We start from the raw sequence: 24574 nt of genomic DNA, 5'->3' as shown, positions 1-24574 counted from the left end.
ACAAGTCCCAAAGAGATAACAAGAGCATCTGCCAAATATGGTGACTGGAAGGCTCCATCAAGCCCTAGACCCAACTGCAGAGACAGCCTCAGTGATCTACAAAGAGAGGTGAGGGCTGAAAGAGGGGGAAAAACCTGCAACAAAAGACACACAATGCATGCAGGCCAAACACAGATCTGTGACCTTACTATGAATTGCATTTCGCAAACCAGGAACAGTTATACATTTGCAGCACCTATAAAGGTATTAAGAGGGTTTACCCAACAAAACAAGTTAAAAATGCTTAGAAGGAAGACAACTATATGGTCTCACAGTGATACAGAACGGCGGTTGTGTGTTTTAGAGTGAACAGATAAGGCGGGGCCTTGCCTTTACCTCTGACCTCATTCTGTGCAGAAGTATTCACAAGTTCCCAGAAGAAGCTATTATGTGACATTGTTTTCATTTCACATGGTTCTCAAGTATGGGCTTGGTAGAGGATTAACCCTTTTACCAAAATGCAATAACAATACACACTGAACAGTTTAACTACCCGAAGAGGTAAATAGAATTCCTGATACATTTTTCAAATCAACAATCATAAGCTTAAAAAAGTATTGATTATTTAAGTTTAAAACGTCCTGCTTGCCAGGCAAAATTTCAAATTCTACTTACTTGATCTGGTAGTTTTAAGCCTTTAACTGTTACATACAAAGTTGATGGGTAACGAATTCTTGGATACTTAAGCCACCACTCAAACACATCTACACCGCCCTGCTGTGTCCTGGTTCGTGAAGGTGGGTAATATAATTGTAGGCGTAGTTTCCCATCTACATTTAGGACTCCATTGGCACCTACAAGCTGGCGTAAAACAGAAAGCAATGCTAGTTCAGTTCTTGCCCAGAGACTCGTTGGATGTCATTCAAACATGTTATAAAAGACTTTTTCTCATTCTCAAACTATGTATACTATAATTATTATTATAGTTTTATCACTCTGAATAATACATAAAGTGCGCAGCTGCTTCAAAGAACTGCCAAACCTTGTCCTAACCGTGGCAATTCTAGCGGTGGGATGATTAGAAAAATTGTGCTAAACTGAAAACCAGAAAAGAGTTTCAATAAGTGTAAGGTGCAGCCACTTTGGTATTCCAGACAAGTAGAGATATCGTAGAAAACATTATGAACTTTGTGCTGCAAAACAAATGCAGGAAATTGTACAAGAACAATAATAATGGGGACCAATCCAATAAGAGTTTTAGAACAAATATTCCGATTTGCTGGATAATATTTCTTTGCAAGGTGGTGAGTACCGACTCAAGCAATTGTAAATTTGTAAAACTGTAAACTAGGAAACGTTACAAATGTATCATTCGAGTTTAATAACCTTAAATGACTTGACTATCTAAAAATCACTTACCTAAACGACTGGTCATGGAACACAAAACTTATCATGAAAAAAATAGGCAGCTGGTCCTGATGTCACTATGGTATACTGGTATTGTGTAAAACATGGTGGGTAATAATGTTTTCATTTCTTTCCAGAGTCGTATGAAGATAGCAAGTGTTTTAAATGTAATGTCTTGGATTCATCTTGGATTACCAAATGCAAATCAAAGATGGCCATGCCCAGGTATATAAAAAATGTTTTAGAACTCTGGGTACTGTCAAAACTGTGAAAGCTAGAACAATCTCTACCCTAAGGCTACCCAGAAATAAATCTCCCAGTCATTATAATACCAACTAAATCTTAATAATTGAAGTACTATAAGCTTATATGTTCAGATAGGCAGCTTATAGTTACAACTCAAGTCTAAAACTAGGGCATCCAGCTTATGAAAAAACCTGATAGACTCATAGCGTTAAAGAGCGCAAGAGGTGCAGACATTTGGGAGAATTATTATTTTTATAATATTAAACCAAACCACCAAGTCATCCATTGCTTTCCCCATTCTTGTATCAAATGTTATATTAATAAAGTTTGAAATATTCAAGCTGCTAAATAATCTATAATTATGGTCACCAAGTATGACAAGTAGGCGTCCCCAAGCATCGTCTCAGACGTCTTATTTCATTATGTCACCATTTGGAAAAAGACACCTTTCCAGCCGCATCTAGATTAAAGTAATTTGGTATATTTTTTAAAAACCTAAGGTTATTATATTTCTTTACCAGCACTGCTGAGCAGGTTGGTGGTCTGCGGTACCGCTCGCGGGTGAACTTGTCTTGTGCTCGATCGATGAGGTCTGTAAATCCTGCAGTGGTATGAGGCATTCTACTGCCTGAACTCGGTAATTGGATATGAGCGTATCCCCCTGGGGTGAGGTAAAACCCCAGGCATCCCAGTGTTTGTGAGAATCGCGAAATAGGTGAGAGAAATCTCCAAGAACCAGGCAGTAAAATTTCAGATGGCAGAAGCTAACTTGTTGCAGATCTCTTGAATGTTTGTTGCAATATAATGGAAGTCGAAACATGTACAAAGAAGAGCTAACACACCTGTTTGCCTTCTCCTGCGGGCTCCAGAGACATTTCTTTTTCACATGAAGGAAGAGGTTTTGCTAAAGATATATGTTTGGCGGTTTGATACTGAATTTGCGCAGACTGTTTGAAGTTAATTCAAGTCGGGCCAGCATGTCCTTAAATTTAGTATTCTCTGACGATGCTGTCCCTCAAGATGCAACAGAAAGAAAGGTCAAAGAGACATGAAAAAGAGCCAATGCAGTTTCGAACTTTGATTTGAGAATAGCAACTCATGCTAAATACACCTCTCAGGCATGACTAAAAGAGTTTCAGGAACTAAAGTATGTGGTGAAAAAGCAAACGACTGCACTGAGTTGTTAGGAACTTTGGACTTAAGGCCAGATTTTTAGTGGTTGCCAAGTTTAATTATTTATGTGCAGCAGCTACAACAACAGGTGCTATAACATCAGCTCGCAGACACACCATTGAGACCGTTCAAACCTGCTAATATTAAAAAAAACAATAATTTTGCAAAATTATTTGAACCTCAGCTGGAATATCTTCTGAAAAATGTCTGAAGAAGAAAGGAAGCACAAGGAAGAACATGATCTTTTCTATTCTAGCGACAGGAATTACAATGTCATTTTATGAAGGGTTTTTCAGGCTAGTCAAACCAGAGGATGTTATGGCAACTATAGAATTACAAGATTCATACCTGCAGATACCAATAAATTAGGTGTGAAATTTTTCAACATTGTCTGTGATAAACAAAAACCTCTATCATAATCCTTTCATTCGGATTGCCTTCTGCTCCATGAACCTTCTCAAAGATATTAGCTCTTTTAGCTGCTTTATTGTAGGTAAAGGGAATTCAATTATTTTCCTAGTCTAGATGATTTTCTAATCTCTCCTTCTTTCTTTAAGGCTCAGAAAGACAGATATTGTATGCCAAACATTGCAGCAGTTCAATTTCATGTTCAGTTTCACAAGTAAAATCTCATTCCATTTCAAGACCAATTGTTTATCGCAGCAAGATTGAGGGCAGATTTAGAAAGTGTATTCCTTCCTCTGAATCAAATGTCCTCAAGTCAGTCCCACCTGATGGCTTTATTGGAAAGGGACTGGGCCCAAGTAGAAAAATTACTCTGAGTGCAGGGGCTTTTGGCAGCTAATACAGTTGTGGTGTAATGGTGGAGACTGCATATTAAACGGTTATTGTGTAATTTCCTGAAGTACTGGAATCCAGCAAGCAATTTGTGGATATTGGAAGACAACATGGTTGTCGGGGGGGATTTATAGTAACAACACATGCCAGTGGCCTAGAAAGGTGGACAAACTGTCTCAAGGTGAATGGTGCAAGAGTGAGGTAAGTCGCAGTTCCAACGGGAAGTAGTTATGCACAGTATTTCAAGCCCTGCAGGCTTTTGCTCAAGTGGTTCCGGGACAAGCTGTGTTAAGGAGGACGGACAACAAGGTGGTCCTGCCATATATAAATCACCAGGGGGAGCACATGTTGTGAAGCCTGATCTAGGCTAGCTCAGAGATCGTCTTTGGGCAGAGACAAATCTGATTTTGGTATAAGCATGCTGCATAGCGGGACTAGACAAATCAAAAGCAGACCGTCCTCAACTAACTTCTGTTGGCAATCAGAAGTATTTCAGACTCTGATCCTTGAGACGGGCAGCTTGGTTGGACTTTTTTCTGTACCAGTAGTAAGGTCTTCGCCCAATGTTCTGTTCCATAACACTGTCAGGACACATGGGGTGTGAATGCCCTGTCCTTCAACTAGCCATAATATCTGCAATGTGTAAACAGGGTTCTCAAGAAGGTACAAAAGGAGAAGGTAGCCAAATTGTTGATAACTCCATACTCACCAAGGAGGCAGAGGTCTCTGCCTCTCCCAAAGCTACAAGGAAGCTTCCAATACATTTGTCAATGTTTCCAAGAGTGCTTTAGTAGCCATATATTCCCAGGTCAGTTTTCATGAGGCTTTGCTTAATAGCTTTGAGTATGAGAGTTTGAATTTACAGGACATGGCTTACTGGATGGAGGTAACTGAGTTACTGCAGCAAAGTTGAAAACCTGCTAACTCAGCTCCTTATAGGAAGCCTTGAAAATAATTTTTGAAGTGGTGTGCACTTTGAATCCGAAAGCAAGTAACCCTTTCAAAGTGTTAAACTTTATCTAGAATGGATTTACTCTTGTTTATTAGTCTCTTCACTTAAAGTTCAGAGGGCAGCAATCAAGCCAATAAGAGATCATGGTAATTCTAGCTCTAAGGTGGAGCTTACATCATCACAGGCCTATTAGCCATTCCCTAATATTAGCCTCGGATCCATCTCGGATCTAAGAAGGATGCAAAACGCCACTATACCTGCAATGTTTCCATTCTTCTCAGCAAAAGTGGTGTTTTTGTTGGCCGTTATGTCAGCTAGATGGTTGGGAGAATTAGGAGTGTTAGTCATTGACGAGCCTTAACTGATGATTCTTCCAGAAACATTCATCTTTAGTCCACATTTCTTATTTAGACCAAAGATCTGTTCTAGATTTAATGTGGCACAGTAAGTAATTTAGCCAGTCTTTTTCCAAAATCCAGATACTTTTGAACAGTCCAGATTGGTTTCCTTGGAAGTTAGGAGAATGCAGCTTATTTATTTGAACCTAACATAATAGTTTTAATCTTGTAGTCAAAAATGTCACAAAAATGAAAATCTTTCAATACCTTTAGACATCATGGATAAGCAACCTGGTAAACTAAGCTTTGCCTGGGGATCCTGAATGAGAAAAAAATACATCTGAAAGTCCGTCCTAAAAACAGTAGATGGTCTGACATCCAATGACGACAACCCTATTTCGGAAGGGTCACCATTTTGGTAACGCTATAAGAGATTGACAGCATCTAGGTGGCGCATGGTATAGGAATTCCATCAGAAGACAGTGAAATAAACCATGCCCAAAGGTTGTCCTGTAGGAGGGCATTTTCTATATGAAATGCCATTAATTGTGATTCAAGACTGATGCACTGTTAAATCTCTCTTTTCAAATTCTCAGTCATAAAAAGTCTGGCACATCAATGAGAGAAACAGACACTGACATTACTAATACCACTTTGCCCTTAGTAGGTGGGGTCCTTACATTTTTTATCAAAGACACAGAGAGCTCAAAATAGCAACAACTACAACAATAAGAAACAGTTAAGTGCAGGAGTGAAATCCTGGATTTTAAATAGTAAATAAGCCATTTGATTATATAAATAGATAAATGAAATTATAGTGCTAAAAAGTAAAGGCTCAAAGATATAAGTATGCAAAAAAGCACTTGGATGTTATGACAAGGCTAATCCGGAATAGGAGTGGAAAAAACCTGATTGAGTTAATAATGGAAGTAGACTGGACTGAGCAAAAAATAAAATTACATACTCTGACGCTTATATTTAACACTATATTTAAAAAAAAAAAAATCAAAGCAACAAGGAGACTAGGCCTTTCACGACTGCACATGTGTTATAGTAATGTAAATCAATGTTAAGCGCTACACCTCCCTTAAAGACCTACTGTTCATGGGCCCAAACTGTATACCAAAACATAGAATGGGGAGCTCTACACAAATTGCACCAGGAATTTAGATAATGTAAGAATTTAAACAAAAATCCAAAATAAAAAAACAAACAATATAATCCTTCAAGATGAGTGGAATGTTTTCCAAATAGTCCATAAATACACGAAAGCCATGAAGAGGAGTCTTCAACAAAGTTTATTCTTTAAAATACAAAACATCCAGCCCATCCAACATGTTTCATCCTTCCAGGAAGACTTTGTCAGAGAAAAATTAGTTAATTTCGGTCATCATTTGCACACCGCTGTCTGTACACTCATTAAAGGGTCATTGACCGCTGCCAAGTACCGAATTTTGGCTCGGAGGTATTAAAAAATTGCTATTTTGCATGATCCTATTTGAGAGCTGCTACCTATACTGTCACGAAGAAGTTAGTCATAGAGGCCAAGTAGCTGAGGTCTCAGCTACCAAGGAACGATTAGACACGCCTAGAGGTAGAGCCAGACACAGATGCCTCAGAACTGATACTCACCACTTGGCCTCTATGATCAACTCCACAGAAGAGTTGAAGATACTGGAGCTGGGAACCAAGACAGTCTGTTTAACTGCTCATGTGATAAAACATGTAATAAAAAGGGCTCATATGGTTGCAAGCAATTTTACTGATGTAATACATCAGAATAATTCTGAATTACCCTTAGCTTTTATTCCCTTCTCATCAGGCCTCCAGAGCTCTAGTCAGCTGTGCCGAGCACTACACACCTGTTGGGACCTCAGCAATATTTCGAATTTGTACACAGTTAATTGTGGCTTTTTACTGTTTACATGTTTTCAGATTCTGTCATTTGAACTTCATTTTACATAGTTGTTATTTCCACAGTCATACTATCAAGATGTATCAGTCTTAAAATAATCGAAATTAATATATTTCTTTTGTTTGGACCTTGTATACTAAATTTTTAAAGCATTTGTGAAGAATACCCCAAAAAACAGGTTGAGGTAACAAGTAATTAATACTGATTATTACTATTAAAAAATCTGCATGCTTATCACTGGGTCTCTAAAAGGCATTATGCTTACCGTTGCAGACAATAGCTCTTGAAATTGTTCAACAAGGAACTGAACTGTAAATCAGACAGATGTGCACTATCAAAATTGTGCGTTATGAGTGGCTAGTACTGCTCGATATCTCGCTGGGAGTTTTACACGTAAAAGTGAGACAAATTTAATTACAGCCACAACTCACATACAGAATGTGAGGTATAGCGCCAAACAAGGTAGCATTACAATTCTTCACGTTCTCGTGCAGTGAATGTGTAAATAAAATGAGGGGTGGGTGTACTTTGAGCAATTCCATGTAGCATAACACGCAGATTAACCCTACAATTATGCAAAATCACATAAGAAGAGGTATTCGCCATATAGCACTATTTTCTTAGAGCACAAACGCCCATTTATGTCCAAAATGAATGCGAGGACATGCTTTGCTTTAAGATATAGCGCTAAATGCAACATAGCAAGAATATCGAGTGGGCGCTAGTTTCTTGGTGCAAAATGCACCCTCATGTCAAAAATGGATGCGAGAACGCATTTTGCGCTAAGAAAATAGCACTAAACGCAACAGCACATTGACAGAATGAGCAGCCACTCTCGGGTAGGATTCCAATCCCCCCCCCCCCCCCCCCCCAATTACTGTGAATTACGCAAGCAGGCATAATTGCATTATTATAGGTAATTTCATGTCAAAGAGTAACACGGAATTACCGGATTTAATCCAATTACTCCAGCTGAATTTTAATTCCGCCAAGGCCTACTTAAAAAGGGTCTCATCTCTGTAGCTACAAGTTTTTAGAAAGAAAACATTCTTTCTATCTTATAAATTCAAAGCTTTCCTAATCTGTGATAACTGTTTTAAACAGTGTAATCCAGACAGTTTTCACTGTGTTTGAAAATAGTTGCAGCATAGTTCAGATAAGTAGTGTGAAGAGGCTATAATGTTAACAAATCGATCATTTATTGATTGCTTTATTAGGCTGTTTGTTCTTTTGCTGATCTCAACATTCTGCAAATTTGGACAGAGCTAGTTTACACTTACAACCAATTGTTTGCAATATTCTCAAATACAAAACATCTTTAGTGTTAAAAAGGAGAGAAAAGCACAATAGTTATTGTTTGTGTGTGTAACCCTAGATGTAAACAGCAAGTACTGTGAAGTACAAAACCATAACACAAAATGAGCAAAAATTCAATTTACAGAGTTACAGAGAGCACTTCAAGCAGCTCCAGCAAAGGTTCTTTTTGCTAGTATCCAGAATTATTTTATCTATACCCTGGACCTGGATTTAATTTAGCCTGCAGCAAAGTATTTTCGTGTCTAATCAAATAATAAGGTTTGACAATGAACGCAGATTATTTTTAAAACAGGTTACCAATGATAAACTTTGAATATAGCCATTTATAAGATACACACCCATTTTTATAGATCATGTCACTTTTTAGGTCTCGCTGGCGTTGCAGCGCAAAGCGCTGCCGCCAACGAGACTTATTGTCGTTGAGATGCCTCTCAAGGGAGACAGACCGGGGCACGCGCAGCGATTGGGGTCTGTGGACGCGCACACACAGACACACTTGCGCGCACACACCCCGCCGCTGCATTTGAAAATGTCAATCTTCCCTGAAACCGCTGCCTGGCACTTACCACATGTTGCTAGGGGGACGGTGCAGTTATTCTAGTTAGCTGAGTGCTAGCGGTGCAAGGAGAGTGCCCGGAAATAGCTGCAAATGTGCTGCTTCTTTGCGGTGCCAGAGCCGCCCCCTGCCAGATTTGTTTCAGGTGCTGGAGCCCGACCCGACGTGTGCTGTGTGGAGCCTGCGCCGCTCCGTAACGTCGCGCATGCCGCAGTTCAGCAGACTGTGTGCACATTCCTGCTTCACGGGCTCCCGGGCTGCAGGAAGTGAATGGTTACTACTCTGAGAGGGAACCTAAAAATTACCCTATTCTACAGACCAGCCACAACACACTATCTGCATTACATTACTAACCCTAGGGTAATTCTATGCTACTTTCTTCCACTTGTGCATGCGCTGCGCTGATCCAAAAAATAATACATCTGCCCCGTTCTATGTGGCTGCATTTTCAATTGTAGTGTAAAAGGTGCACATGTATGCACACATAATATTTGCAAAGGTGGCCGTGGCTTGTTGTTTCATAGACTTCCCTGCTTTATTTTGCTTGCAAGCAAGTGTCACCCGAAGGGTCACACATTTGGTGGACGTCACTCTTAAGTACACTGAAACCATGAAAATGTCACGCATAAGCAATCTGAAACCTTGGCAGCTATGACAGAACACCATGCCCACTGGCCACCTAAAATTCGAGGGCTATGGGTTTCCCCCATAAAATAAGTGAAACACGAGTTCCCGATGTCGACCTTGTGTGAGACAAAGTCACGAAGGCCTGTTTCTATTCTGCTCAGCTTGACGTCACGAACAGCTACGTCACTTGTAATAACGCTCGTGTGTTCACAATCACCCGCTCCCACAGTGTTCGGCCTGAAGAGACTGCGAACCGGTGCCCCGGGGGTTAACCAACATCTACCGGATGTCACCTGTGGATTGCGTTCAGCCCCTGGCGAAAACAATTTGAGTAACCACAGAGCCGCAGAGCACAACCCGTTGTTTGCTTCACAGATTAAACTAAGTATCGCTTTCCCCCGAAAACCAATGGGTCGAATCCGTTCTCTTTCCTCCTAAGTTTCAGAAACGTATTTTTATTTTAAGGTTGGCCACGGAGATAGTGTACTTTGCCTCAGTAGTGCAGCTGGGACGCATTCTGCAGTATTAATAAATTACATTCATTATACAGGGGGGCAACGCGTGTTAAATCGTTGTGGTTTTGCTCTTGTTTTAGTTTTTTTTTTCTTCATTTAAAACGTTGGGTAAGAATCTGTGTGTTGTACGTGGGCTCGCATTTATGCAGCTTCCGTTTGAGGAACTTGTTTTTGTAACACTTTAGCCCATTCGTTGTTGTCACACGTGATAATTAACTTTTTACAACTTTTAGCAACTTCCTTTCCGAGGTTTGTGTTGTGCACATTGAGTGCACGGCGAGGCGCTCAGGAGTTGGTTGGCCGCCTTAACTTCAAGACTGTAATCTGTTGCACTAGGGTAAGTTTTTAATAACGTGCTACGTCTGTTTTACGCTACATCTGCTCGTTTGCGCCAGAGGCTATGGCTGGTATTAACGGGGAATGCTTGCTTTTATTATCGATACACCTTTAGTTGCATAAATGCTGATTGTGTGCGTTTTGTACACGCGCAAGTTGGATTTGTACCAGTCTGGAACACACTGCACGACAGTATCCGGTATTCCATAGATATTAGGTCGGGTCTTGCTTTTTTATTTCTTAATATTTACGAATGCCACACATGTAGCACGCTTTTGCCAGCTTGGAACAGACCTGTGTGCATGTCGGTGCCGCTCCCAGGCCACCTGCAACGCTAGCTGCTCTACAGGCCTGTCCTAGTATGAAGATTTATTACATGCATCCTATTGTTTTTCAAGGAAACCTTGCCGTTTCCTGAGGTTGGTATATATTAACACACCAAACAAAATGTTTTCAGTCTCTGATACACAATATAACAAGCATTTGCAATGCAATAGGTCTCACATTTACGCGAGTTTGAGCTATTACCATTTATAAATGACAATGCCTTTTATTTTTGTTTTCATTTTTAAAACCTAAATAAGAGGCATTGTCATTTACAATGCCAATAGCTTAAACTTGCGTAAATGCGAGACCTATTGCATTGAAAATGCTTGTTTTTTTTACCTTTCAGACACTGACGCGGCTGTACAACATAGCTAAAATCTTTCACAAAGCCAATCGCTCTAGTAGGAAAGACCTATTCGCTTTGCCAATGATTGTATGGTTATTGGAATTACTATCACCAAGCAGAATGATTGAAATCAATCCAGTGTGGGGGAATGTTAAGTATTTAAAGAAAAGGAGGCCACTCAACTTATCAACCATGTTTCTTATACGCAACACAGGTCACAATACCCAGAGAAATGATCAGGTCAAATGTAGTCACAAAAACTTCAGAGCACCAGGATTCTGAACTCAAAGGGTAGCCTAGATCATTAAACTGCACACAGCAAAGTCCCTGGAGCAGCCCAGGGGAGAAGGGGGAGCACCCACCACCTGCCCCATCGCTGTGTAAGCACAGCCAAACCACAATCACCAATACCTCACGTCAGAGGAGAGCTTTATGTAGACCCTGCATACAAAGGAAAGTGACTAGCAGAGGACAAATAATCTCTCAATTGGCCTTCCATCATCTGGAAGGGTGGCGTTAATGTGCAATTTAATTTTCATTGTTTTGTCTCTCTTAATAAGCTTATTATATTCACAGATTGCTTAATTCAGATAAATCACTATGTGATCATCCAGACTTATTACTTCTTCACCAACACACTATGTTAAACTAGGCTGAGCGCTCAGTATGGTACCAAAACCACACAGTTGATCAAATGTCTCCAATTCAACAGTCATCTTAATTAAGGTATGTTTATACAGATCTGGTAAGACATACCTCCTAGTACCTCTCAGACACAACACGGTTCAAAATTGTTATAACTCTCAAAGCACCGCCAACTCAACAACACACCAACATCCCTCTCACCAAACCATACCAACATTTCATAACAAACATACCACACCCATATGTTCATTGGGACTCCACACAATTGCTATGACTAACTTTACAAACAAAAGTAAGCGTTGATGACTTAAATTCTATTTTGTGTTTAAAATCATTCAGCAACCCCACTTAACGAGCGAATACTTCAGGACACAAATCTAATAATTCGCTCTTTCCATTCAGGCTATCCTTAATTGTCAACACACGTTCAAGACTGTTGGGGTTTAAAATTATTCCTATTTCACCTTGGTCAGCCCAACCTAAAACTGAAGGTCCTTTTTTTATATGCATATAACTAAGTGTTTTCCTCTCTTTAAACTGAAATTCTAAGTCACTGAAAACTATTATTACAATCCCGTCCACAGAATAAATCTTTGCTACCACATCTCATTAATCAAGATGTATTCCCAAATTTCCCAAGAATTGATCTTTCTACAAATCTTCATTCGCTATGCAAAAGGGTCATTCTGAATCTGCAATCACATTAACCATCACCCCCCCCCACACACACACAATCAATTTGCACATTTATTTCTTCCATTTGACGTGGTCTACACATGTCGTAATCAATACAAAGCATGTGATGCACATGTTTTCTACGATCCATCCAAATTAGAGTCACTGTTCTCTCTAATGCATTTCACTTTAAATTGGTGTTACCAGACTTCCTCCTGCAAACTTTTGCATAGTGACCCACGATACCACACTGGGAACACTTTTGAATTCTTTCACGGCATTTCTTGTAGAAAGCGAAATAATTAGCTCCCCCATACTTGTAACACTTCTTTTGGCCTAAATTCACAAGTTCAAATTCTCCAACAGCTTCTTGTAACCATTTTTTAGTTTGTTCACCTTTCTTGTTTTTAGCACTAGATAGGTTATCATCTTCTTGTACCTCATCCATAACTGCTTTGGCACATCTACCCATAAGATTCGCTCATTTACTAGCACCACTACCTCCTTTAAGGGTGCCTCACCGTTGATCCACAGACTAGCTTGAATATTTGGATTGCTCGCATGCATTATGATTTGATAGTGAATAAGTTCTTCATGGAGAAGTTAAAGCCAGGGCACGCAGTGCGGCAATGTAATCATCAACACTTGCTACTTTTCCCTGTTTTTTCTGGAAAAACTTGTACTTATCCACTGCAACACTCACGATAGGCAAAAAATGCACGCCAAGATCCTGCAATGCATGTGAAAACACATCTCCACCCTCACTGGGCTTCTACTGTATCTGATTATATGTTTTAAGACCTACTGGACCGAAGCAATACAGTATTACTTTCTTTTTCTTCTCAGGCGAAAAATCATCCTCTTCAAACGTATCAATATAGTTGCAAAAGTTCTCATTCTAAGGCACTGTAGCCTCACCTTTTGCAGGTAGAAATGTTTGAGGATTTGATAAATTCAGTATGTTTAAGGGCATGTTTTACCACTTGGTATTTGTATGTATGTGTGACCCTAGCACTTCTTTCAGGCAGTACATACTAATACCACACGTGACATTACAACGCAGGTATTACTACACTAGTACCCCTATAACAGCCTACCATTACAACGCATTCTTTTACAATGCATATGCCTTAAGCACGCATGACATTACAACACAAAGGCATGCATGCTAAATGGATACACTTGGTAAAAGCGTCTAAGGTAAGTTACATTACCCTACCTTACCCTAAACCATAAATCAATACCCCTGCATGACCCCCGACCTCTAATTCTTTCCTTACCCTAAACCCTGAATCACTACCCCAGCATAACCCCCGACTTCCAATCCTTTCCCTACCCTAAACCCTAAATGACTACCCCTGCACGACCCCAATCCTTTCCCTACCCTAAACCCTAAATCACTAGCCCTGCACCACCCCCAACCCCCTGTCCTCACCCTACCCAAAACCCTAAAACACTACACCTGCACAACCCTACCCCCAGTCCTCTCCCTACCCTAAAACACTACCCTGAACGACCCGACCCCCAGTACTCTCCCTACCCTAAACCATAAGCCATTACACCTGCACGGCCCTCTCCTGACCCCGTCCTCTCCCTACCCTAAAACACTAACCCCTGCACGACCCTCCCGACCCCCAGTCCTCTCCCTACCGTAAAACACTTGTGTCTATCTTTTTTCGACACAGAGTCGTCCTTTTGTCTAGAGTCTTTTGACGTCTTTGCCCTTTCGAGGGACCTTTGCCATTTCTGAGTCCTTATCCAAGGATCTTACAGCATGTTTTGATTTGGATGACGTCGTGGTCATCGAAAATGTTGGCGCCGGGGCTCCCCTTGTTAGTTTTGAGCCTGTTTTTCGAGACTCTTCAGTTTATTTTAGGGTCGACGGCTCCCTTACCTTTTTCGAAGTCTTCTTTTCAACCTCCACGACCAAAATATCTATTTCCCGGGTCTCGCAACGAAGGCTGTGGTCCTTGGCCCTGCATGTTGTGATTGGCACGTCGCTGTCTTTCTCTCACTCTAAAGTCTTCGGGGTGAAGACCGAGCAGACGTTGCAGTCGGCGCTCTGATGATCCAGCGGCAGGCACAGGTTACAGACTGGGTGCTGATCCTTCTGTGCGTCCTTGTGGTGACAGTTCTGACAAAATTTGAACAGTGTTTTGTCCATTACAGCGTCCAGGGAGCCCCCTGCATGCGCATTCTCCGATCGTCGTCGAAGATCTCGATTTTTGACTCCTCGTTAACCTCCTGTTGTTCCTAGCAGTTGAAAGAACTTCCTCATGGTGTTTCTTCTTTATTTTCTTCGATTCTTCTCTGCAATCTTGGGAGCTTCTCCGTAACGATACAGACCCAACGGTGGAAAAAAAGAATCTGAAGATGGCTACCAAAGGTGGGAGCTTCCGGAAGAAGCCCGTCGACGTCACAGGCCAAATGGTACTACGTCGCCGACACCCACCAACAACAAAAAAAAAGAAAAAAGAGAAGAAATACTACAATTCCGGACCCAACCACTAGATGGAGGTATAATGCACAGAATAGTGAATCCAGAAAGATTCACGCTGCAAAACACCCAATTGGCTTCCTGCAGGAGGGAGGTGACACCACACCTAGCCTGCAATCCTTCATTGTCCTCCTTCCTGAGAGCCATTAGTTCATCTCTCCAGAAGGGCAGAGAGCTGTCTCATGGAGCAGGCTCCATGTGTGCCCAGGAAGGCGCAACAATGTGGCAACTTTGCTAAAGCTGCACACTGCAACAAGTTACATTAATTTCGACTTGAGGTACAAGTTTGGCTTAAAGTAACGAGTTGTTTGATACCTTGTAGTGCCCACTTTGATCTCACCATTCAAGAGTTAGCACACCTGAGGTGTCAATTTATAACCCTGTACTCGCCAATAGGGTGACCAAGTCTGTCAACAGTAAAAACTGTAATTTACCGTCTTTTAATGTTGCACCCTGCCTTTCAGGCTCAGTAGGCCTGCCTGAGGAGCGACTTTCAAACGTCTGGGGAAGTGGTGGCTTCGCCATTGCTTTCAATGCCAAAGTTGGGCTAGCAGAGCACGACTGCTCTACCAGTCTGCAGTGGCAGACTTGGGAACTTGTATTACTTGTGGGAACTCCAGGGTCGCAGAGTAAGTGCTGCAAGCCCTGAGGTACCCCATCTAACTTACTTACACTGGGTACTTGGAGGATCACCAATGAACTTGGCTCACAGCATTTTCAAAATAGCAATGCAGATAGATAGATAGATTTGTTTTTATTGTGTATGGTTAGTTAAAACCTTTATAATTTTACCTTAAAATCATCAATTTAATAAAACATTCATATTTACATTTCAATATCCGAAAAAGATGAAAGACATAAAACATCTAAAATCCAAGAGAAATATAAGCTATTGCACTAATTGATGCCAGATACTAGACCTCCACCATTTCATATTTTGAGTTCAAGTGCAAAAGTTGCAAATATGTGTACCACTGTAAACATAGGACTGCCTAAAATCAGCATAACACTAACAGAATTTTGACATTGAGAGAAATGCACTGCGAGCTTGTTAATACCAAATACAAAGTTATACTTCTACGATGAGCCCTTAGAGGCGGTCACCAGAGTGATTTGTGCAAAATTTACAGGTATTGTGGTGGCCATATAATAGTACACACTAAAAAGAGCATTATATGATTTTTCTTTGTAGTAGTGTGCTGACTAGTTGCAGAAATGTAGCGGCCCTACATGAGAACTGCAGAGTCTGGCTGTTTAGTAATGCCATTACGGCTGGTCGGCATGATCTCACTTGAAGTAAACGGAAAGCATGGAGTAAAAAGTGCTGTCTTAAATTGCTCACAGCTGAGCAAATGCACAAAAGGTGTACTAGTGTCTCTTCCGCTTGTTCGCAAAGTCTGCCTTGAGTGGTCGGCCAGGTTTGTTTCCGCGGTGCAACCAGATCTTTTGAGCAAAAGGCTCCCCGCCGGGTCAGAAGTAGACAATGCTAAAACGGATGGAGTTATGTGTTGGACGAGATAGGGCTGTGGGGTACCTATCTCATATGAGGATAAAACCATCCAGCCGTGTTTTTTCTTTGTTAGTTCAGCCTTATCCATTAACCAGGCTTTTTGTTTTGCTGCCTTGTTAGCTATGTTTTTTGAAAGCGGAGAAACTGTAGTTTGTTTACCAAGGTTTATGCAAATTTTTCATGGTTAGGGCATGTTCCAGTGCTGTTGGCCAGTCTTTCTTGCCTTTTGGCTGGTTTTTCAGTTCTATCCAGCAATGTCTGAGCAAGGACTCTTCTTGGGCAGCTCTTAGTTTCCAGCACAGTTTTGTTATCGCTGCTTGCCTTACTTGGACTTGATTAGCCAACCCAAATTCCAAGCGCACTTGTGTTTGTGATGTAAATTGTGGAATATGAAAAACTGATTTAATAAGGCTTGATTGTAGGAGATTCAGCTGCTTTGTGTCTTGGCCTTTAAGTAACTCGGAGCCGTAGGTGAGAGATGGAAGGAACTTTGGTCGCGATTACTTTTAATAAGTGGGAGTTTGATGGACACTTTAGTTTCTGCTTTAGAGTATTTAGTCCGAAACATAGTTTATTTGCCTGCGGTCTTCTTTTGATTAGGTGTTATTTTAATGTGAATCTTGAATCAACCACTACTCTCAGGTATTTATAGGCGCTGCTTTGCTCTATGCTGTTCCCTGCTGCGTACCATTTGTGTTTTTTTCTATTTGGCGCGATGTTTGCTGAAAAAACAGATGACCTTGGTTTTGTTGTAGTTTAGTAGCAGACCACGCTCCTCTGTGTATTCCAGTAGCTTTGTGATCAGGCATTGTAGCCCTACTGGGGTCTGGCTACATAAAACAATGTCATCTGCGTACTGCAGACTTCTGACTTGGCGGAGTGCTAGCTTTGGTGGATCGCTTTGAACTTCTGTAAGTCTTTTGTCTAGGTCTGCAGTAAATATATTGAAGAGGCTGGGTGCTAGCACGTATCCTTGTTTTAAACCAATGTACGTTGGTATCCTCGCTGTGGTTCTTTCGCCATTTCCTAGCTTTATCTGGACCCAAGTCGCTGAGTACAGGTTAACTATGGCCCGTAGTAGTCGTTGTGGGATACCCTATTTTACCGTCTTTTGCCACAGGACATCTCTGGGTACCATGTCAAACGCTGATTTCAAGTCAACAAAACATGTGCATAGTTTGGTGGATTTCCTCTGCACTATTTCGACTAGGAGATTGAGGGCTAGGCGGTTGCACATAGTGCTTATACCGGGTCTATAACCCGTTTGGGAAATTGGCAGAATCTTGTTAGAGGTGACCCAGTCTTCGAGCTCTATTAGAAGATTTGACGTGTATACTTTAGCTTCTACGTCAATGAGCGCGATTAGCAATGCCATTCTCAAAAGTGTGAAATCGCTTAAGCTCAGAGTAAGGTTAGCATGAGAGAATTGTGCCCACCCACTCCTGTTATTTGTCCGAGGATGTAAAAGGCAATTATCAATTCAGGTTTTACAATTTAAAGATAAGTTTTCACACTGCTTTGGCAGGTGGCTGGGAAGGTTGTAAATGAATGTAAAAACAGTGAGATGTGATGTGCCCTAGTGCAGAATCTATATTTTAGATTCATGGAGTCACAATTTGCTAATAATCTGACTGCCGATCCAGTTTAAGTTGTAAATGAGTAGTGTCAACATTCTTATAATACAAAATATTATGGAATACAACGATGAATGCAGCCGTGGTGACGCAGTCAGGAGAAACAGGAATTGAGATGATCTGGCACCCTGGAGGCAATGGTTGTCAGTTTGTAAGTAAAGGTGGGTCCTGATATCATAGAACAAACAAAACAAATTAAGTATCTTGCCTCCAATTCCTGCATATTCGACCGGGATCAAAGAGAAGGTCATGGTCGCTGGTGACAAAGGCAGCGCCGTTGATATATGGAAGCAGTGTAACGGCCAGACATTGGTCCCTTTGAAAAGGAGTTCTTCACTCAATCATGAGAGTGGTTTCTGTTCCCCAAATAAGGTATCACAAGGAAGGTGTTCTGGAGTGGTAAAGGAGGGCAAGGACTGCAACCAAAATAGAAAAGTAAAGTATATAGGTTCATTAAAAAAATGTTTTATGTCTACACAAATGTGTTTGTGCGAAAGGCGGGGAGGCTAAAGATGAAAAATATGTACAGAGACATAGTAGAGCTTTCTTAAAGCAAGCCTGTGGGATTTCAACATTAGTGCTTCACCTGTTTCTTGCAACTTAAACAACTTGCTATTAAGATGCAATGTCAATTCTCAAGTTGATTAGTTTTGATGATTGTCTCCTCATATTTCCCTTCCCCATTTATTTCTTTGTCTCTCTCTTTTGTTTATAGAACAGAGCACCAGAGTGAGTTGGAGGTAGGAATAGCAGTGTTAACGTTAGTAATGTACTCCAAGTCTCATTTCCCTCTCTACTTTATCCCCTTCCATGCTCCCATCGGCCAACGGCCATCACGAGCACTACCTGGCTAGTGCTGCACATGTCTGTTGGCCGACGCACCCCGCCCACTTTTTCAAACTGCCGCACCGCTGCGGAATTCGCGCCACGGTTAAGCAGTTAAGTTTCCTTTAATGTTGCAATGAACAAATGATTCAATATCTCCAGATTACTCTACTTCAAGAAGCAATATTAAATATTTGCCTACATGGTAGCCTTTAATAATCCTGGGAAGTGAACACCAATCAGAGGTATGGCTGCTGAGTGCAGTGTTTGGGAATATTTCTCTTCATAGGCAAAGTAATGGTCTGCATTGAAACGTCATCAGAACAAATGAACTACAAGATTTTACACTTTTTGGTACATCAAAATGTATGTTTTCGAACTATGTTTGCTCACTTTACTTTTAGAACATGCCGACAGTTAAGCGACTCCCTAATTTTTTCAACATTTCATAAATACCTTTAAAAAGGCCCAGGCTATTCTCCGAAAACCTCTTTCTTGAAACTGAACATCAGAGTTAAGTCTTCCATCATCTACGCTTAAAACATCGAGGAGCTACAAAAGAAAATGTACATTTAACAAAATATCTCAATTACATCCATATGAGAAAGCAACTTTAACGTGACAGCATGACAGAATAATTTAACACCAATAATGTAAAGTGCTAGAGAAAGGAAACAAATGCAATAAATATACATAGTGCATACCATTTTCACCTCAGAATCAGGATATGGTTGTGCACATTATTAATAAAAAATACTTAAAGCTTTTTCTATTTCAATTAGTTCTAAACAAAACCTCTAAACAATGCAAGACTGAATAGACAGGGACATTATTTAGCATTTTCCTTTGGGCTATTTCAAGCCATGACAGCTCGAACATGTTAGCAAGTTAGGAAACAATACAGGACATCGTATCAATCTGCCATTTTTTTTATTGGCCTTGTGTTCATCGCATGAAAATGAATAAAACCTAACAAGAAATCTAGGAATGCATCAACTGTTGGGTTAGTATGTGTAAACTTGTTAAGCATCAGGGATAAGAAATGATACACGGTATTACAACCAAGAGGTATACAAAGTAACCTAATGTATTGTATACCACTACACTTTCAAATATATCTACGTCTTCTTGGTCTGCAGAATTACAGAATAAGTTTGAGAAATGTTCTAATACATGAACATACTTGTATTGACTATGATGAGCACTGGTTCTATACCAGGACTTGGAGGAAAAGATCATGTATATAACTCTTGTTGTTTTTTATTACTAGCTGCCTTAAACTCAAACAAAATATTATAGCTACACTTCCCAGATGCCCAGGCAAAGGAAGCTGACATTATGCCACCATCCACTTGAATAACCAATGTCATACATGATACAGCTGTACACACCTGGATATCATCCATATTGCAGACTTTCTATGCTAATGTTTGAATGAGATGAGTGCCTCTTTCTTTGCACATTTATGATAAATAAATATAGATATATATATATATTGTGTTTCCCAAATTGCTCTCAGCATTTGAAAGGTCACTCGACCGTGTCCCCACCATCTGGCATTGAATTCCTCGCTGCTGCTTGCCTTAAAGTTGCCACACATTACACTCATGGCCGACGCGTTTCGAGGCAACGCCTCTTCTTCATGGGCAGCAACACGCATTGAAGGTCATCTCATTTCCGGTGTCCTTTTATTAGAAACTGCTCGCCGTGGAAAGGAGCACCATTTCGGAAAACGGAAGGCTGTGGAGCTGAAGATTCAACTCTGCGCTGCACCGTGTCCCAGCGATTAATTCAGCTTGCCTCAAATGTGCCAAACCTACGAAGGTGAAGATTTAGCTTTTAATTTGCATCACGTTATTGTACCTACTATAGGACAGAATTGCAATTCATCTCATTAGACTATAATACCCATAATGCACTAATCATTATGCACGAAACAAAAGCCATTCAGTTTCTAATAAAAGGACACCGGAAATGAGATGACCTTCAATGCGTGTTGCTGCCCATGAAGAAGAGGCGTTGCCTCGAAACGCGTCGGCCATGAGTGTAATGTGTGGCAACTTTAAGGCAAGCAGCAGCGAGGAATTCAATGCCAGATGGTGGGGACACGGTCGAGTGACCTTTCAAATGCTGAGAGCAATTTGGGAAACAATATATATGTGTATATATAGTGTAGCATTGTACACCTTAAAAGGAAACTGTCCAGTGATGTCATTTGACATTTTTACTCATTCGTTTTGCTAGCAAGGACTTTAAATGTCTGTGCATTTTGTGTGGTATGAATGCTTTCGAATGGGGATTGACCACTCCTGTTACAAGTATTCTCTCTGTCCAGGTGAACATGTCAACACACAACCATAACATCTTCTTGTGGCCTGGATCGTCCTTGGGCGAGGCAGTCAAAAGACAAGGATTAAGGCTCGGCTGAGTCTTAATAGTGCATCGTGGAATGCAAACTTGTGTGCCAAGCAGCCACTTACATGTACCCCTCACAGAGGTCCTGCTGAGGAACAATAGGATTTCAGCATAGAGGCCTGGTATGCAGAGAATATTTGCACATATTTTGTAGATCAGATTCCATTTATCAAGGGACTGGCAAGCAGTGAAAGGTGTTAATGATCAAGCTTTGCTATTTCATTGCTTCTAGCATTACCTATAGGCACAGCCTTTGCTGTTAGGACTCCTGCATAAGATACATTAAATAACACTTCAAAAAGGAGGCAGGGAGAAATAAATCGGAATACCTGGTGTCAAATAATTTCAGTGTGGACACCATATTGGTGAGTGACCACTAACATTTGCAAGATCTCAGTGATCTATATCAAGAGCCTCACTGCTCATATGAAGAGTTTCCTCTGCTTCATGGGCAGGCCCATTCAACGCACAGTGAAGTGCGCTGTAGCAGAGAACTACAACTTAGCAGCAACTCATTGTCAATGGCAGAGATTGGACTGCTACTGATGAAAGGACCAGGCTTGCACATGGAGTGCCTCTAGGTATGCCTGGTAGTGCCCTAGGACAGCCACAAGAATTGTGCTAAGGGGAAATGGGTGCAAAATTAGCCCTCCCCTCCCCTCTTACATTCCTAAGGCAAGCTCTATTTTCCCTTTTTGAAAAGTGATGCAAATCTGCAGCTTCTACCATCTGTCCGTGAGAAAGGACAGACCAGTAGATATCCAATGAAGACTCTCCACTAAAACTTGACTGATGACCAGCACCAAAGTTGAGATGGAACCCATCAATTAGATCAAGCAATTAAAAAGCAAGTCTCTTGTAAGTAGAACTTAGAGGGCATCGAACCCAGCGGCCAGAGAGAGAACTGTCTGAAGAAATAGCACTTAATGCTAATTCCTGACAGACACTAGCATCCAAGGCCCTCTACATGGGCTTACATTCCAAGAGTGGCGTACTACACTTGAGAAAGATTGCACATGCGCCATGACAAACAGGTTAAGAACTGCCTCAAAATATAGGGCGGGCTGTTAATTGGGAGAGCACTGCCAAACCAAGGAATAATCTATAAATGCTGACCTTCATGAGAAACTACAAGAAATATCCCAAGAAGAGGATTGACAGGTCATGGAATGCATATTAGGATAAATTGCTTACCTCGGAGGTCTACAAACAAAAGTATTGGAATGGTACCTTCATGAATGTAGCAGCAAGTTTACTAGATATTTTAATGCCAACAAGCATGGCTCAATAGGCAACATGCTTTCAAGGCAATACCAATTGAACCTCTGCAGTCAAAAGTTGCACATCGGTGCTGAGGTGGGAACCTACCTCTTTGGGGTAGGTTCAGTAGCACAGGGGTGATTCAGCAAACATACTTAAATACACCGCAAGCAGAAAGGCACAACCTCTTTCGGGAAAGTCTTCCCAGGATAGTTTTTCAACCAAACCAGAAAAGGAAGGAGGTGCTTGCTTGGTTGACGTCTGTCCACGAAGTGATCAGTGATTCAACCAAAGGAGGTCCAACAACTTATTCACATGAAACTTAATATTGATGCTTCACAGTTTGATTCAAATTGCTTGCCCGTGGCAGGTAACCTTCACCCTTCTTTACATATAGGTGAGGGCCCCAGGTTCTGGGAATTCTGCAACAAATGGCAAAAGATAACTTCACCTGCAGTGGTCCTTGGGACTGTATAGAGTTTCAAGTTAGTGTTGCATGAAAAGGTGGGCAAGCCAGCAACTAGATAATGTGAGCAGAGACAGTAATCTGGCTTGGATCATAGGGCAAAAATATGGTCTCCAACGAGTAGCTCGGGAGCTACTGGTAGCTCGCCAGTACCTTCAAAGTAGCCCTCTGAGCTGAAGTCAAGCCCAGTATCAATTTCTGAATAGGTGCCTATTAAAGAAGGCAGCACTGATCATCTCAAGACTCTAAAAGTGCCTAAGAGTGACAGCCAGCCAAACTTATCACAGTAACGCACACTGTACCAGCTTATAGGACCTGCTACATGACACTCTGTATCCAATCTCAATATAATTAATATAGCAGGGGCTGTATCCTGACTGTACCTCACCCTAGGTTGCCTCCCCTCCTCCCCGTCCTGAGGAAGACCCGCCTGCAGAAGATATAAATGACCCTCATTGCACCAGGGTCGAAACATCGACAGTCTCCCACAGTGGGCCTGTACCTGATATCATCCCAGCCCTGCCTTTTCACAGATGAATGTTCTCTGTGCAACATCAGAAAATCATTAAATGAATATTTGTAAATCCATAAGGGACAAGCCTATCTGTAAAACTGGTGCCACTATGAACCACGACCATCTTTACTAAGGATACCAGAATGTGTAATTGATTGGTTATTGAATTTGCCTTTTGGATTCCCCTCCTTTATATCTGTCCTACCTCACGAGCACTTTCCTTTTTCACACTCCCCTTGGAGCAACCTCATTCTCTATTTGGAGCATTGAATATGGTGATCTGTTATAAAAGTAACTAAATAATAAACAGTCACTATTGGAGCAATATTTTGCGCCTTTGTGTCTTTTGAGGATATACTTGTTTGCATTGTAAAGAAAATGGTGGTACATTAATGATACAATGCTAATTCTATATGTACCGGAAGCCCTTTGACAAATGAATGTTTTTCATAACTGAATTGTAGCTTTAAAGAAGTCTAGGACCATTGTTTCCTATACCAACTATGAGCATCCATGGCATATGACTGTAATACCTGGGAATTCAAAGTAGTCTGTCCATATGAGGCATTTGTACATGGGAGTACATGATGATAATGACAAGCTGATATTTTGAGACTGTGCATTTCTCAAAAACTGAAAACTGATATTTTAAAGGCAGTTTTAAAAATGGGGTTTCTTCTGGAAAATTTAGTTTGTTTGCCCACAGTGGAAAGTAGTATTAGATAGAAAAATGAGCATTTTCAGAAACTGGTGAATGATAATTCAAGCTGAGCTAAGGAGACGTGCTGCTGTGCTTATGTCCTTTGTGCCACTGGGCATGTCAAGATTTGAATGTTACTTCATAAGTCAAGGGGAGGCATTTAATATTGAAGAACATTTTCCCAGCATTTCTGCTGGTAACCGCACTTGGTATACTTGGGTGGTAACTACTGAAAATCTTGCTTTAGGTGGTCATAGTGTGATCACTATTTTACAGGTATAAAATCTGCTAGTAGCTCGGGAAGACTTTCCTTGAGCAGATGTAGCTCTCACTACAGAAAAGGTTAGAGACCCCTGCTACGCCATTAAAAGTGTATTTCCTTAGCATACACAAGAGTTTCAATGTAGCACTTTAGCTTATATTACTCAACTGAGTAATATTTAATATGATTGATTATTTCCAAACAAAAACTTAGGAACATTAAAGGTTATAGTCTTACTGATCATTCGCCATCCCCCGTCCAATAATGCCCTGATAATGATGCAATGAACGGGCCAAAAGACATCAGTTTCTGATGAGCAAAATATTAAAGGCCAATTGT

The 24574-nt window shown here is 40.9% G+C and overlaps 1 protein-coding gene across 2 annotated transcripts in view; it reads right to left on the bottom strand.

Moving 5' to 3' along the window:
- The window catches only part of AHI1 (Abelson helper integration site 1), a 971238-nt gene that overhangs the window by 804751 nt on the left and 141913 nt on the right, over nucleotides 1–24574 (bottom strand). For both annotated transcript variants that reach the window (XM_085611599.1, XM_085611600.1), the window contains 2 exons: nucleotides 19075–19170; nucleotides 655–840 (listed from right to left, as the gene is read on the bottom strand). In XM_085611599.1, coding sequence (XP_085467725.1) covers nucleotides 655–840; nucleotides 19075–19170 — 282 coding nt within the window. The remainder of the gene's footprint in view (nucleotides 1–654; nucleotides 841–19074; nucleotides 19171–24574) is intronic.

Source organism: Triturus cristatus, chromosome 6 (assembly GCF_964204655.1).
Source record: "Triturus cristatus chromosome 6, aTriCri1.1, whole genome shotgun sequence".
Taxonomy (NCBI): domain Eukaryota; kingdom Metazoa; phylum Chordata; class Amphibia; order Caudata; family Salamandridae; genus Triturus; species Triturus cristatus.
Note: the sequence above shows the minus strand (reverse complement) of the source record. Positions and strands in the feature narration are given on the sequence as shown.